The 16413-nt window shown below is 50.6% G+C and overlaps 1 protein-coding gene across 1 annotated transcript in view; it reads left to right on the top strand.

The window, feature by feature from the left end:
- Nucleotides 1–101: 101 nt before the first annotated feature.
- The window catches only part of Rnft2 (ring finger protein, transmembrane 2), a 38878-nt gene continuing 22566 nt past the window's right edge, over nt 102–16413 (top strand). Inside the window, exons 1-7 of the mRNA XM_042669613.1 lie at nt 102–140; nt 1699–1867; nt 2379–2437; nt 6409–6875; nt 8720–8796; nt 10500–10600; nt 12737–12890. Of these exons, the coding sequence (XP_042525547.1) occupies nt 1844–1867; nt 2379–2437; nt 6409–6875; nt 8720–8796; nt 10500–10600; nt 12737–12890 (882 nt within the window). The 5' untranslated portion in view covers nt 102–140; nt 1699–1843. The remainder of the gene's footprint in view (nt 141–1698; nt 1868–2378; nt 2438–6408; nt 6876–8719; nt 8797–10499; nt 10601–12736; nt 12891–16413) is intronic.

Raw genomic sequence — 16413 nt, 5'->3', positions numbered from 1 at the left:
AGCCTCCGGCAGGGCAAACCTGACCTCAACCCAGCGGGAGGCCGGAAGTACTCGGGAGTCACGTGCTGTCGCGGCCCGGCCGGTGATTGGCTAGGCCGGAGGTGAATGATGCGGCTGTGATTGCTGGATTGTCCCGGCAGGTAAAATGAGAACGCGGTATCCCCCCTCGGTGTGGCCCCTCAGGGTCCTGTCGTGGCCGTTCTAAGGCGTTTTGCATGCTGTGCTGGTTGCACGGACGGGAAGCGCTCGCGGCGTCGGATCCCAAGTGCACCTGTCTGCGGGAGATGCTCCCCGCGGGCTTTGCGCTGCCATCACGTAGCGGCCCGGGGACCCCGGACCACGGGTCTCCCTGTGGTCCTCCGTGGGGAGACTAGGGTTGAAAGACGGCCCATGCAATTATCCAGATGCATTCTGCATTGTATATATAATATGTTATATATATATATATATTATGTATATATCCCAGGATTTTATATTGGAAGAATAATGCAGGGCCTGCGACAGAGTCGTGGGCATTTGATTCAGGTCATTGTGTCCGGTTTGTGGATGGAAATGTCAGGATCCTGCATTTTGTTTCCCCCAAAGAATTGTAAATGATGGAGACCGTGGAGAGAGGGATTATTAAGCCAGATTGTGAGTTCTTTGAAAAATATCCAGGCAATGGGTTTGCTTTTATATAGGAAGGGGATGAGACACACCCACACACCACCCACATGCCTAATGATGAAGACAATGCCTCAGACTCATTTCTTAGCTAATTTTCTGGAAGAGAAAAGACTCTCAGCTGGCAAGTTGTCTCCATTCGATGGCCCTAAGACTAGTCAGGATTAGTAAGCTGTTCAATGGTCAGTTGTGGTGTCTTGAGCTACCAGATAACATTGGTGGTCCTGTACAGAAAATATTCCAGGTGGCCAGACCCATTCACGAGAAATATATGGCCTTTATTTCTTTCTGGGGGAGAGAACAAGAGATCTAGGGAAAGGAAATTGGGAGATGCATAGATGTGTTTCCTTATTGAATCGTTGAATACTTGCTGTCTGTGCAAGGCAAGGTTCTGTATGCTCAGACATGGAGGAACTGGATAGACAGAATCCTTGTTTTTAATTTGTCATTTGTATTCAGTGGTAGGGTAGGTCACAAATAAATAAGCATACTTGTGAATAACCCATAAGTGTTGTGAAGGAATAAAAAAAGGGCTATAGGAGAAGACATCAAGAGCTTGACTGGGAAAAAGGCCTCTAGGAGGAGGTAACATTTGACCTGATTCAGAAGGGAAAAAAACATTACAGGGAGCAGGAACAAACAAATGCAAAGGTCCTGAGCAGAGACATACTGACGTGTTAAAGAAACAGAGAGGCCATTGTGGCTGGAGGGGAGTCATAGAAGGAGAGTGGATGAAAATGAGGGTAAAGTGGGTGATGCACCATCAGGCAGAAGCTGTGGGCTGTGGACAGAGTTTGGGTTTTACTCTGGTTTCCGTGGGGAGCCATTGGAAAGTCTAAAACATATTTTCCATATTTCCCAGTTTGGTAATAGAACGAAATCCATTCAGATCATAATCCTTCAAAAGAACATCTAAGAAGGATCACTACAAGGCCACCCAGAGACGTTGAGCAGATGGAATGATCTATTTGTAATTACAGTGATTCTTCGGATGTATTAATGAGATTCTTGACATGCCGTGCTCTATTGACCCAGGTGGTCTGTACCACACACAGCTTGGGGTCTCTGGTAAGCTCCCTGCACCGAGGAAGAGGCTGGAAGGCCTGCTGTCTTTGGGATCCAGTAGAGCCCTGAACGTCATGTCTGCTTGAGGTATCAGCAACATGGAGTGCTGAAACCCATGTGGCTCCTAACAGTGAACCAGGTAATGTGTCTCCATGAGAATTCACACTTTCATTCTCACGTGATTGAATCTGAGAGATGGAGGAAGCAAACTTTGGGCTTCACCCCTGCATTCCCTTTCATGAAACACATGGAGGAAGTGGATGCCACTGAGAGGTTGCTGACTTGTCCAAAGACACACAGCAAGTGAGCAATAGCATCTGTCCAGACTCTGTGTCTCCTAATTACTAGTCTACTGCACATTGCCTCACACCCAGCACCTCCCTGCTCCCTAGTTCATTGCCTGGGCCTTCTTCACGAGGCCCTCTTCTACCTCTAGGCCCCAGCATCATGATCTATGAAAGGGAGTGACAACTCTTTGTAAATGAGAGAATTGAGGATTGAGTGGCAGAAGAGATAGAACCATGGTTTGGAAAATGCCACCAAGCACTAGGGATGTAAGGCAGGTGCGGGGCTTGTTTTGGGTTGCTGTGGTAATGTGACAGGCAGTGGGAGTGTTGGGAGATGTGACTTAGGCATGTGTTGGCTTTCAGGTGTTGAGGAAAATGCAGAGGCGGCACAGCAGTAACACGGACAACATCCCTCCTGAAAGGTAGGCGTCTCTCCATGTGGTCAGCTGAGAGCCCTGGACTCTGGGTGGTGAAGGGCAGCCCCAAACTGATCTCCACAAATACCTGCCTCTCCATTACATGGTTGGGATCACTAAGATCCAGTTAGAGACTGTACAATCTGTAGAGTGTATTAGTCAACTTTGTGTTCCTACAAAAGAATACTGGAGGCAGCTGACTTTATAGAGAGAGAAGTTTTACTTAGCTCAAAGTTGGGAAGGCCAAGAGTCTGAAAGGCATAGCACAGGCTCAGCAGTGGTATCCTCTTCTGACGTGGATGACAATGGCAGATGCATGTTTGGAAAGAAGTGACTGCATCTCAAAACCGGGCAGAAAGAAAGAGGAAAGCCTGGAGGGTGTGTCCCTAAAGACCTAAGGATGTCCCATGAGGTCCCGTCTCTTAAAGGCCCATGGCACCTCCCAATACCACCACCCAGGGAAAGAGCCTTTACTGGTGGACCTTTACTGATGGGCAGGGCACTCAGAGTACAGCCTACCCATAGCACAAAGTATAGGCCTGGAATGAAATGCTCAGCATGCATGGAGTAGCCAGCTAGTGCTTGTATACATTGTCCTCAAGCCTCCTGGGCTGGGTGATCAGCCTGACTCATTGTATCAAGAACCGGTGGCTCATGCCTGTAATCCTAGCTACTCAGAAGGCTGAAATCTGAGGATCGTAGTTTGAAACCAACCTAAGCAGAAGAGTCCATGAGACTCTTATCTCCAATAAACTACTCAGAAAAAGCCAGAAGTAGCACTGTGGCTCAAGTGGTAGAGCGCTAGCCTTGAGCAAAGTGCTAGCCTTGAGCTCAGGGACAGTGCCCAGGCCCTGAGTTCAAGCCCCAGGACCAGCCTGTGGGATTTTAATTTACAGGCATGTCTTAGTCTGTGTTTGCTGCTATAACAAAAATGCCATAAATGTTCATTGACCTAATGAACATTTATTTCTTGCCATTCTGGAGGATGGAAAATCCGAGGTCAAGATCCTCGCAGATTCAGAGTCTAGCCAGAGCTCTTTCTGATTTTTATTGTTATGATTCGGTGATACTGGGATTTGAACTCAGAGCTTTGCACTTGCTAAGCCAGGCGTTCGACCACTGGAGCCATGCCCTTAACCATGTTCTTGGTTTGTAGACTATTTTCTTGCTGTGTCCATGTGGCAAGGGGAGTGTGGCATCACCCAGCACAGAGCCACTTGGAGAAAGAAGGGAGGAGAACCTAGACCACCATCTTTCATGGAAAGACCAGGCAGGAAGTAGCTGAGGATTGGCTGGTTTGAACAATGCCTGTTAAGCTCTCTGAGTCATCCCTAGCTGTTTGGTTCCTAGCCCTGGGAGATTGAAGGCCCAGGAGACATTGGCTACGTGGATGATGCTTATGTAGGGGTTACATAAAACCCTGGGTTGGACTGGGAAGGTGGCTTAGTGGCAGAGTGCTTGCCTAACATGCATGAAACCCTGGGTTCAATTCCTCAGTACCACGCAAATAAAATAATTTAAAAATAATAAGCCAGGCACCAGTGGCCCATCCCTGTAATCCTAGCTACCTAGGAGGCTGAGATTTGAGGATCAAGATTCAAAGCTAGCCTGGGCAGAAAAGACCAATTAACCACTCAAAAACCAGAAGTGGCGCTGTGGCTCAAAGTGGTACAGCACTAGCCTTGAGCAAAAGAGCTCAGGGACAGTGCTCAGGCCCTAAGTTCAAGCCCCATGACTGACAGAAATTAATAACAATAATAATAATAATAAACCCTGGATTGTGCGGTGAGTGGTTAGACAAGTTTGGCTACACATTTAGACCCATGATGGACGGATGGATGGATGGATGGATGGATGGATGGATGGATGCCAAATAGACAAACATAGAATTTAAAAAGACCTGCAGTGAAGCAGTCAGGAGCTAGGTTTTGTCTCTATGTATTTAAACCCTGGAGTCCTTGTTCTCAGGTCCTGCATATCTCCCACCCCAGAACCTCCTCCACAGTGCAGGTGTGACCCCCACACCTCCTGTTCAGGGTGTCCAGCAGCTCTCGGGCTGGGTGCAGACCTATTAGTGGCTTTCTAAGAAGAGAACCAAGCTAGCACTTGCTTTATCTTGCCATGGGATTCCCTTTGCCATGTTACGACTCAACAAGAAGCCCTCACCAAATGCAGCACCATGCTTTTTATCCCCCCTCCTCCCCTCCCCCATCCTCGGGCTTGATCTCAGGGTCTGGGCACTGTTCCTGAGCCTTTGTGCTCAAAACTAGCGCTCTACCACTTTAAGCCACAATGCCATTTCCATTTTTTGGTAGTTAATTGCCATCCTTGGATTTTAGCCTCCTGAATAGCTAGGATTACAGGCCTGAGCTACTGAGGCACCAGGCTGAGATCAGGACTGTTTTTAACCCCATTTTACAAATGACAAACAGGTTCAGAGAGGGGAAGACACTTACCCAAAGTCACACAGACAGGCAGTGGCAAAGCAGAGATTTGAGCACCCATTCATCCGTCACACCAAAGCTGTCCATTTACACAGCACATTTTAGCTGCCTCTTCTCTGGGCAGATCTACTGGGCTGCGTCCGCTGTAGCCCTGAAGTGGTTAAATGGGAAGTACGGCATCTACCCACCCCCCACCCCCACCTCCAAGGAATACTCCTTATTTAGGCTAAAGTCCTGCTGTGTATGTATGGGAGACACTCAGGGACAGCTATAAAAAGCCATTGGTGGGTTGGATTTTCCCTAGTCACACTGGATTGCCTCAGAGGCCTGTGAACTTGGAGTACTAATGTACTCCTGGCGGGGGGGGGGGGGGGGGGGCTGGTGGCTTTCCAGGGTTCCATAGGGAGGTGGGGGTTGTGCATGTGAACTGCATGGGCAGGACTTCTGCTTTCCAGCTTAGGCCTCTGCCCCCCAGGACAGAAAAAGCAAGGGCCCTGGAAGCTCCTAGCCCTGGTATCTATTGTCAATACCTTTGCTGTGATCAGTCAGTAACCCCAGAACCCCAGGGAGGAAGACCACACATATCCTAGGCTTTTGGAGTTAGCAGAGGTGGGGCTCAGTGCGGGGACAGGGAAGCCAGGGTCCCATCCACATTCACCAGGTTTATGATCACACACTCTGGGGCCCAGTGGGAAAACAACCCTGGGGTTCTTCAGAGCAATATGTCTCCTTGCTGTGTTGAGAGGGTCTTCCCTCTCTGCACCACTGTGCACTGGTGGCTCACGCCTGTAATCCTAGCTGTTCAGGAGGCTGAGAGCTGAGGATCGTGGTTCAAAGCCAGCCCAGGCAGGAAAATCCATAAAACTATTTTCTCCAATGAACCACTAACAAAGCAGAAGTGGCGCTGTGGCTCAAAGTGATACAGCACTAGCCTTGAACAGAAAAACCTCAGGGATAGTGCCCAGGCATGGCAAAAAGAAAGAGAGAGGGAGGGAGGGAGGGAGAGAGGGAGGGAGGGAAGGAAGAGAATTCTGTGGTCAAACAAGTTTGGAAAATACCAGGTGAAACCATTCCTGCTTGCCAGTTGCAGTCCTTATCAGAGCATTAACGTAGCCATTCTTTCCTTCTTTCAGACAGCTTCTAGTGAGCATGTTCTGGGTGCCAAGTGGATGGCATCCTGGGGCGGGTGGAGCATGGAAGCAAGTCTCTTGGCCTTTTCTGCCCTGGCTGGCTTGGAGCTATGATCCTCTGGATCTCAGTTCCTGAGTTAGCTAAGATTGCAGACGCCAGCCACCAGCGCCTGGCCATTCATCCATTCTCTGTTACCTAAACACAGTCTCACAAGCTGGGTGAAGGGTGACGAAGGCCTGGTGGTGAACGGGCTGTCTTGGCAAGGCCCTCCCATGCCAGGCACATGTGTCCATTTGTCCTTTCCGATCCCCCTGTCCCGTGGAGGCTGGGGATGACCTTGTCCAGTGTCAAAGCCCCTGCCTCCCCCCACCGACCCCAACCCTGCGGCCTTGTCTCCCACAGAGGCCGCAGCCAGCCGCTCAGCCCGGAGGCCAGCGTGGATGAGGGAGGTGTGTTCGAGGGCCTGAAGGCAGAGCCGGCCTCCCCTCCTGCTCTCTTCTCCGGCCTGGCCGGTGGTGGCCTCCCCGCCGGACCCTTCCCGGCCGGCCTGGTGCTGGGCTCGGCCACAGGTGGCGGGGACGTGTTCATCCCGATGCCCGCGCCCCGGGACCGGGAGGACGGGGGTGGCCGCGCAGGGGAGGGCGGCCCCTACCACCACCGCCAGCCCCTCCACTTCCACCACGGGCACCGCAGCTCCCTGCTGCAGCGCGTGGGGGACACCCGCGGACACGGGGACGAGGGGGCCGACGAGCAGCCCGGCACACCCGCCCCGGCGCTATCCGAGCTGAAGGCCATGGTGTGCTGGCTGCAGAAGGGCCTGCCCTTCATCCTCATCCTGCTGGCCAAGCTGTGCTTCCAGCATAAGCTCGGTGAGTCCCTGGGACATTGGGGGGGGGGGGCACGGGGGAGGTAGGGGAAGGAGGAGGGTCTCCTCCCACGGGCCTCCCCGGAAGGTCACTTGCAAAATACCCAAAGCTGTGGGATCCTAGGTGATTCCCTGTTGAAACTCTGCACCAGGAGCTGTGTGACTTGAGGCAAGTGACTTTGCTTCTCTGGTCCCTTGCATTCTTGTCCATCCAGTCTGGGAGGTGGGCTGGGGAGGAGCTCCAGCTGCTAGGCTGGGATTGAGCCCACTCTGCCCTTCCTAGCTGACGGATGCTGGCTGCCTGCAGGCTGTCCCCGCTCTAGACTCTTGTGCCAGCACCTGCAAATTGGGGGTTCAGATAGCGCACGAGTCAGCTCGCCTTATCTGCAGGTTTCAGCCTTTGTGAATCGAACTCGCCACTGGGGGAAAATACAGTGTGAAAAAAAATTACTACAGTTCTAAGGATGCACAGACTCTTGTTTGCTTTCCTTGCTTTCTCCACAGTGTAGTAATGATGATTTGCATAACATTTGCATAACTCAGCACTCAAAGTTACCCAGAGGTGATTGAAGGCCAAGTGTGTGTAGGATCCATGCAAATACCACCCATCTGACATCCAGGACCTTCATCTGGGGCTTGGGCATCCAGCTGCAGTGTTTTAGTATCCAAAGGGGGTTCTAGAACTGGCCCTCCATGCAGATGAAGTTGTTTGTCATGGATCATAGCAAGGTTAAACGTGAGCTCATGTACATCTAGGTCAGTGTCTGAAACAGCAAAGTGCCAGTTCAAGTGTGCACTGTTAGTTTTAGTATATTGATTTTTTTTTTAAATTTTTTGTCAGTCGAGGGTCTTGAACCCATGGCCTGGTCGCTGTCCTTGAGCTTTTGTGCTCAAGGCTAGTGCTCTACTATTTGAGCCACAGCTCCATTTCCAGTCTTCTGATGGTTTATTGGGGATAAGAGTCTCATGGACTTTCCTGCCCAGGCTGGCTTCGAACTATGAGCCTCAGATCTCAGCCTCTGAGTAACTAGCATGACAGGTGTGAGTCACCAGCTCCAGTTTTTTTATTTTTATACTTTTTTTGTTTTTCTTGCTTTTTTTCATTTTTTGGGGGGGTCCAGTTGTGGAGCCTGAACTCTCAGCTCTTCAGCTCAAGGCTAGCACTCTACCACTTGAGCCACAACACCACTTCTGGCTTCTTTTTATTCTGCTTATGTGGTGCTGAGGAATCGAACCTAGGGCCTCAAGCGTGCAAGGCAAGAGCTCTACCACTGAGCCACCTTCCCAGCCCATTGTTTTTTGTTTGTTTGTTTTTTACACCAAAGAAAAAAGCAGGAAAAAGGACTATGGGGTTACTAGTTCTGAAACATTTGCACATAGACCTTTCTGGAGTAGACCTAGAAAAATCCTGGCGTGCCTCTACCTTCTATGGCCAAACCGACCACGAAGGCACAAGAAGGATCTGGCTGGGCATGGTGGTGCATACCTGTAATCTCAGCCATCCTAAATGCTAGCGATTACTTTCCACTGTGCATTCAAGATAAGTGCTGTTATGATTCCATCCCTTCATAGACGAGGGAAGAGGCCCAGAGAGGTGCGGCGACGTGCCCAGGCTCACGCTGTGGAGGTGGCAGAGCCAGGACTCAAAGTCTGGTCTTGCCCAACTGTACAGTGCATGCTCTTTATCTGGTGTTATAAAATATCTCTATAGGGACCCTAAATCCTGTCCCTGGGTCTAAATGGCTCACATGGCCCCAGACCCTGCAGAGCTGAGATGCTTCCCTCCCCTCCCACTCTGAGGGCACCTGAGGGTGTCTGATGGGCCCTGGGGGGCTCTTCTGTCCGCAGGCATCGCTGTGTGCATTGGGATGGCCAGCACCTTCGCCTATGCCAACTCCACGCTCCGGGAGCAGGTCTCTTTGAAGGTGAGTCACTCCACACTTAGCTGTTTATTACTTCCCAGCCTGAAGGGGGTCTCCAGACAAAGATCAGGGTGCCTGCCATGGCCATGCTCCCTCTGGGAGAACCGGCTTCCTTGTCTTTTTTTTTTTTTTTTTCATTTTTTGCCAGTCCTGAGGCTTGAACTCAGGGCCTGAGTACTGTCCTTAAGGACTGTGTTCAAGGCAAGCACTCTACCACTTGAGCCACAGCATCACTTCCGGCTTTTCCTGTTTATGTGGTACTGAGGAATCGAACCCAGGGCTGCATGCATGCTAGGCAAGCACTCTACCACTAAGCCACCTTCCCAGCCCTCCGATCTGTTTTTGAAATAGGGTCTTATTAATTTTTTCCTGGGCTGGCCTGGAACTGTGATCCTCCTATCTCCACCCCCACACCTAGCTGGGATTAGAGATGTGTACCACCACACTTGGCCTCATTCTATCAGTCCCACCTTTGGTTTGGATTTGTGAGGTATCAAAGTGGGATCTATTATGTATGGTGTGAAAGGCTGCCATGTGAATGAAGTTGTTGGTTGGAGATGATTCCTGCAGTCATTGGCCTCCTGGAATAATGGGCAATGGAGATACATAGGGTTTCGTCCACTGTCTGGAAACCTCCTAGCAGCAGTGCCAGGCTGCCTCTGAGACAGGGTCTGGAGCACTTCCTGAAACCTCAGGGATGTTTTCCTGAGAAAATTATGACCTCATCCTGTTCCTGCAATGCACCCAGCCCTGTCCAGGAAGAGGCTGAGCTATGGAAAATGGATGGCAGAGGGGTCTGCCAATCCCACCCTGTGTCCCCCCCCCCCCCTGCACCCAGACAGGAACACACCCTGTCTGCACCCACCTGGGCCATCTCCTAGGATGGCTCTTGGGCCCAGAAGCTGCTGAAAAGCAGCAAGCTGAGGTTTCTATATTCAACAGGATCGGAGCTGGAGAATGGGATGCAGGCTGTCCCCACCCAGGGCTTTCTCAGCCATGCGTTACATTGGATTCTAATCCTGGCTGGGTGGCCAAGCATTGAGCAGGGGGACCAGGAAAATAATCCCAGGATTGCTGAGGAGAACAACAACAAAAAAAGAGCTGGGCACCAGTGGCCCACACCTGTCATCCTAGCTACTCAGGAGGCTGAGATCTGAGGAGCATGCTTTGAAGCCAACCCTGGACAGGAAAGTCTGTGACACTCTTATCTCCAATTAACTACCAAAACAGCCAGAAGTGCAGAGAAGACAGGAGAGACTGCTTACAGGTAGAAGCTGACACTTACTTAGCAAGTGTCAGGTGCTCTTCAAAGCATTGTGTGTCCACTATGTCTATACAGAGATATACAACATACCCATTTTACAGATGAGGGAAGGGAAATGCAAACAGATTTACCAGCTTGTGTCAGGTGCATATCAAGGATATAAAGCCAGGACATCTAGCACCAAACCACAAATTCTCTACCTTTCTAGATGGTTTTCCAAACCAGAAGGAGCAGGACTGGGGTGGGTTAGGGGGTATTTTTGTGACAGCCCCCACTTCTTAGGTTCCACAGGAATGAGAAGACGCTAGTGCCTTCCTCTTCACCATCTGCCTTGCTTCCTCTAGAACTCTGAGACAGTGAAGTTTCCAGAACATTCTAGAATGTTCCAGCTTAGATCACTTGAGCATCTCAGCATCTCATGTTTCTCTTGCTTTGCCTCCAGGAGAAGAGGTCTGTGCTGGTCATCCTGTGGATCGTGGCCTTTCTGGCAGGAAACACTCTGTACGTGCTCTACACGTTCAGCTCCCAACAGCTCTATAATAGGTGAGCAATGGCAGAATGGGGTGCTGGTTCAACTTGGGGTATACAAGGTATCTATCAAAGACCAGGCACCAGCAGTGTCCTGTTGTAACCTTCCCATTCCACCCTCCTGCTACTACCCACATGCCTACAATAGCCATCTCTAGGAGAAACACAGGGCAAGCCACCTATCTAAGCATGCATGATTAATTGTTACATTGAAGAAAACGAAAATAGCTGTCATTGATGCTGGGCCCAAGAGTCTACAGCTCACAGCCCCTTATCCAAAAAGCAGTGGACCAGGGAAGTGTTTTAGATTTTGAGGCTTTTTTTGAAGAAGGAATTAAGGAAGGAAGGAGGGAGGAAAGAGGGGGGGAAGGAAGGAAGGAAGGAAGGAAGGAAGGAAGGAAGGAAGGAAGGAAGGAAGGAAGGAAGGAAGGAAGGAAGGAAGGGAAATAAAGAAAGAAAGAAAATCTTGAGACAGGTTTTCATATCACGTCCGCCTGTTTTGACAGCGGACTTGGGGAGTCGGTAGTTCTGATGCTTTCTGCAGCTACCCCATAAAAGCAGTCTTGGGAGCTGGCCCACAGCATCAACACACCTCACACCCTACATTAGTCGCATGGTCCAGACATCAAGGTCGTGGTAGAGGGCATAAGAGGTGGAGTTTCTCAGCAGTTCGGGTGAATTTCCCGCTTGTGCCATTTTCTGGGTATGATCATATTCCCAGGCTCAGACCTCAGTGCCCTCAGCAAACCAGGGCTGACTCAAATTGGCAGCAGAGAGACGGGGGGGGGGGGGGGGAGGGAGGGAGACAGAGACAGAGACAGAGTGTGTGTGAGAGAGAGAGAGAGAGAGAGAGAGAGAAGAGAACACCTAACAACGTGAAAGAAATGCAAACAAGCTGAGCTCTGCCCCTCTCTCAGGCCATTAGTACACAGTGGGTCTGTGGGTGATGCCAACAGCTTTTATCTTACTTTGCCCTCCTGGGGACCAGCAGGGTAGTGCTAGCCCCACTTCACGCTCTGGAATCAGACTTCAAGAAGTCCCCTTTGGATCTGTCTGACTGTTTTCCTGACACCGTAATGAAATACCTGAGGTTTGGTACTTTAGGAAGATAAAAGGGTTTGTCTAGCTCCCAGTTCTAGAGAGTCAAGAACATGGCACTGGTCTTGGCCTAGTTCTAGTGAGGACCGTATTGCAGATGGCATCATGGAAGAGAAGCATGAAGAAGAGAGAGATCACATGGTGAGGTAGGAGGGAGAAGGGGCAAATAACCTCCACTAAGCCCTGCCCCCCTCAGCACCACAGGGAGGAGGAGCAAGCTTCCAATTCAGGAACCCAAGAGTGACAGACAAAGCCACATCTAAACCACTGCACCTTCCTAAGGTGACTCAGACACGGAAGCAGCCATTAACCATGACCTTGATCTCCCCGGGATGTGAAGTTTGGTCATCCATTCAGAGTCCCTTCCTGATGGCACTGGCTGGCTTCACACCCTTGGCACCACACTGGTACAACCAACCTGAGCTTCATTCTTACCCATCCACCTGGACAGGTTAAGCTAATTGTCACAATATACGTGAAAACACTGGGGAAAACAGCCCACGTTTACCGTATCGTAGTATCATAATGAGTATTATTATAGGATTAATCACTATAATTATTGGCGGTGTTGCCACCCGCGAAGCAAAACCAATAATAAAATATATCAGACCGTGAAAGCACGGAGTACTTCAGATGGAAATGAACCTACTGCTCAGTGGGTAGGAAAACAGGTTGAGTGTGGACTTCCTTCCACTCTCCCTGTGACGGCCAGGTGTCATAGACTTGCAGCTCGGCAGGGATTGATGGACAGGGCGCATTGCACTCTGGGAGCCTGAGTTTGCATCCACCCTCCTCCCTTCATACCTGTGGGGCTTTGTACACATTCCCTTGCACTTCCCTGCCTGTCTTTGCAGGACAGGGTGGAGTGGCTGGTAGCTTCATTTCCACTGTCCAGTGGGAGTCTCCACTTCGTCTCCAGTCTCATGGAGGTCCTTCGAGCACCTCCCCTCCCCAGCCCCGTCTAGCAGAAGACCCTATGGAAATAACTCCTCACCTGTGGGCCCTGATCTAAGTGAGCCATTTGACTCCCCTCCCCCTATTCTCCCCCCCCAGCCTCATCTTCCTGAAGCCCAACCTGGAGACCCTGGACTTCTTCGACCTGCTGTGGATCGTGGGGATCGCGGACTTTGTGCTCAAGTACCTCACCATCGCCCTGAAGTGCCTCGTGGTGGCCCTACCCAAGATCATCCTGGCCATCAAGTCTAGGGTAGGACAAGCTCCAGCACATCAATTGTGCAGGGGTTTGGGAGTGGGGGGTGGGGAGGGGGAGGAGTCTGCGCGCCTTCTAGAGGAGGAAAGAATGAGCAAGAGCAGAGGCCCAGCCACAAGCACCGGTCACCTCTCTTATCCCTTGCTTGGCTCTTTGTCTTTGCCACCTCTGCTCACACCTTCACCTTCTGGATACACTTCCTAAGTTACCCCATCCAAAAGCCTCCCTGGATGGGGTTTTAATCTCAGTGTCACCTGGGGGAGGAGAAAAGCAGGTGGCATGTCCTGCATCCTGCTTCTCACAGGAAAGGGTAGCCATCATAGCTTTTGACTTTCAGTGGTTTCTAGGAACTCATCTTGTAAAAAGGGTCTTGAGACCCATCAGGAAAGGACTCTGTGATGGACTAGTGCTGTCTGCCATGGTCACAGGAGGAGAAGTGGTAGCGGACATGCTTTGCAGTGTACAGTAAGGAAGTATGTTGGGATAAAGAGATCTTGGGGAGTTATGGGAATATGGTTGGAATAAAGATCATCTGTGCCCCTGTGCAGTAACGTGACTGGAACCTGGATAGAGGTGGATGGACTAAAGGACTTGTAAAGACCCCTACAGGGCTGGGAAGGTGGCTCAGTGGTAGAGCGCTTGCCTTGCATGCTCGAGGCCCTGGGTTCCATTCCTCAGCACCACATAAGCAAAAAGAAAAAAGCCGGAAGTGGCGGTGTGGCTCAAGTGGTAGAGCGCTCGCCTTGAGCTGAAGAGCTGAGGGACAGTGCCCAGGCCCAGAGTTCAGGCCCCACGACCGGAAAAAAAAAAAAAAAGACCCCTACATTCCATTGCACAAAACAAACAAACAAACAAACTAAACCAGCTGTCTTTCAAATCCAGAAATCTCAGCCTTTGTCCCAGGCTTTGCTTGGCAAAATTGCAGGTTGGAATTGACCATCAGTTTTGAGTGACGGCTGACCCAGCCTATCAGCTAGGGTCATCTCTGGAATGGTTTCTCCCCTCCCTATGTGCTTTGATCTGATCTGACTGAGGCAAATGTTTGTTGTTGGTGGTGGTGACAGTGGTAGTCCTAGGGCTTGAACACAGGGCCTGGACATTGTCCCCAAGCATTCTTGCTCAAGGCTAGCACTTTGAGACATAGTTCTGCTTCCTGTTTTCAGGTAGTTAATTGGAGATAAGAGTCTCTCGGCCTTCCTTGCCCAGGCTGGCTTTCAACTGGGATCCTCAGATCTCAGCCTCCCGAATAGCTAGGATGGCAGGCATGAGTCACCAGCACCTGGCTCAAAAATCTGAAAATGTCGAGGCTTTCTTAGATGAAACCACAGCCCAAAGGCAAAGCTTTACCCTCATTCTCAGCTCAGCTAGCTTTCCCTTCTGGCTGTGTATAGACAAACAAAATCTCCCCTCATCTGGCAACAGATGGAAATAATCCCTCTTTCCGTGAGATACTAACCTTGTAGGAACCAGACAGCATCCACAGTGGGTGACTCTCATAGCACAAGTTGAGTATCCCCGATCCAAAATGCATGGGCCAGAAGAGTATCAGAGTCTGGAATACTTATACATACATGGTGAGACTGTAGGAAGGCTGAGACCCAAGTCTAAATACAGAACTCATTCATTCGTGTTTGATAGGCACCTCATACTCATGGCCTGAAGGTGACTCAAAATAGAGATATGGGCACACCTGCTTTTCGATTGTGCCTGGTTGCTTGAGGTTGGGTCCGGTATGGACTCCTTACCGCCCCTCTTCCCCGCCCCCTCCCGCCCCGCCGTGTCTTCCTGTCAGAGCATTCAGGAGTTTGGAATAGGGATGCTCAGCCAGTATGGACACTATTTAATCCTGCCTAGCAGGCACTGGCCCGCTTCCTAGCCTTGGATGAGCGATCTAGCCTGTCTGAGCCTCGGCTGCTGCATCTATACAATGGGGGCAACATCTTCACCGCTGGAGGTCCCCACCTTGCCCATCCTTCTGCCCGTCTTCCTCCCCCTGTCTGGCCTGTGAGAGATTTCATCAGTGGGCTCCATGCTGCCCGGTGGTCGCCAGCCCATGGGAAGAGAATGAGAAGGGAGACCCGCTATTGATTCCTCTGCTGAATTTGACTCCTGTGGTTGCCCGTGACCAGATGACAAACCTCAGCGGTTTAAAGCAAGAGGGATTGATTTTCTTATAGTTCTAGAGGTGGGAAGTCACACAGGAGTTCCACGGAATTCAGGTTGGAGTATTGCAGCACTGTGTTCCGTCCTCCACCTGCAGAGGCAGCAGCAGGCTGCGTCCTGGGCCCTCCGCTCTCTCCCCTGCTTCTGGCCTTGCTCCTCCTTCTCTGACTCTGGCTCTCCGACCTTTCACTTTGATGGAGGCTGAGAGGATACGAGGCCTCCTGGATGATTCTGGGTTCTCTCCCCTTTGCTGGCAAAGTCCTCTTTAGCCTGGTGTGGGGTATGTTCCCAGTTCCTGAGGTTAGCACTGACTTGAGGGGCCGTGTTTCTATGAGCACAGGAGTCCCATCTCAGCAGTTTTCTATCCAGGTCTGTTAACCACACCCTACCCACCCATTCCAGGCCACACCACCCTAGCTCTGTGTGTGTGTGTGTGTGTGTGTGTGTGTGTGTGTGTGTGTTTCTGGGGTTTAGATTCAGGACCTGGGCACTGTCAGCTTTTCCCCCTCAAGGTTGATGCTCTACCATTGGAGTCACAACTCTACTCACTCACAGGTTTTTGTGGTGGTGAATTGGAGATAAGGATCTCAGGGACTTTCCTGCCTTGGCTGCCCAGCTGGCTTGGAACTTTGATCCTCAGATCTCAGCCTCGTGAGCAGCTAGGATTATAGGCATGAGCTACTGGCACCAAGCCACCCTAGCTTCTTAAACCCACTCACACCTTGGTCAGCCTAGGGTCCATCAAAGTAGAAGGCAGAAAGAGCCTGAAGAGGGTATCTGGATGAATGAATGGAGAGGGAGGGACAGAAGGAAGAACTCAGTGGATGGATGGATGGATGGGTCGATGGGTGGATGTATAGATGGAAGATGAATAGATGGATGGGTAGATGGATAAGTGGATGCATGGATGGATAGGTGGATGGTAAGAAGATGGGTGGGTGGATGGGTGGATGGATGGAAGGTCTAGCCAGTGGTAATGACTCTCCTACTTCCTCCTATAGCAGGGTGAGCATTTAGATTCCATGATCAATTCAGGTCAATCCTCTTCTGTGCCAATGTCCAAACAAATCTAGCATAAAAATAGAAATGTGTGGCCAGATGTTGGCAGCTCACACCTGTAATCCTAACCTGGGAGGCTGAGATCTGAGGAAGACAGTTCAAAGCTAGTCTGGGCAAAAAAGTCCATGAGACTCTTATAAACTACTCAGAAAAAGCTAGAAGTGGCGATGTGGCTCAAGTGGTAGAGCCCTAAGTCTTGAGCACAAAGAGGCTCAGGGATAGCACTCAGCCCGCTGAGTTCAAGACTCAGGCCCAACAACAACAACAACAAAAAACCCCAAAAAACAGAAATGTGTAA

Source organism: Dipodomys spectabilis, unplaced genomic scaffold, assembly GCF_019054845.1.
Source record: "Dipodomys spectabilis isolate Male_0828 unplaced genomic scaffold, ASM1905484v1 ptg000499l, whole genome shotgun sequence".
In the NCBI taxonomy this organism is placed as follows: domain Eukaryota; kingdom Metazoa; phylum Chordata; class Mammalia; order Rodentia; family Heteromyidae; genus Dipodomys; species Dipodomys spectabilis.
The sequence above is the reverse complement of the archived record's forward strand: the minus strand, read 5'-3'. Positions and strand labels throughout refer to the sequence as shown.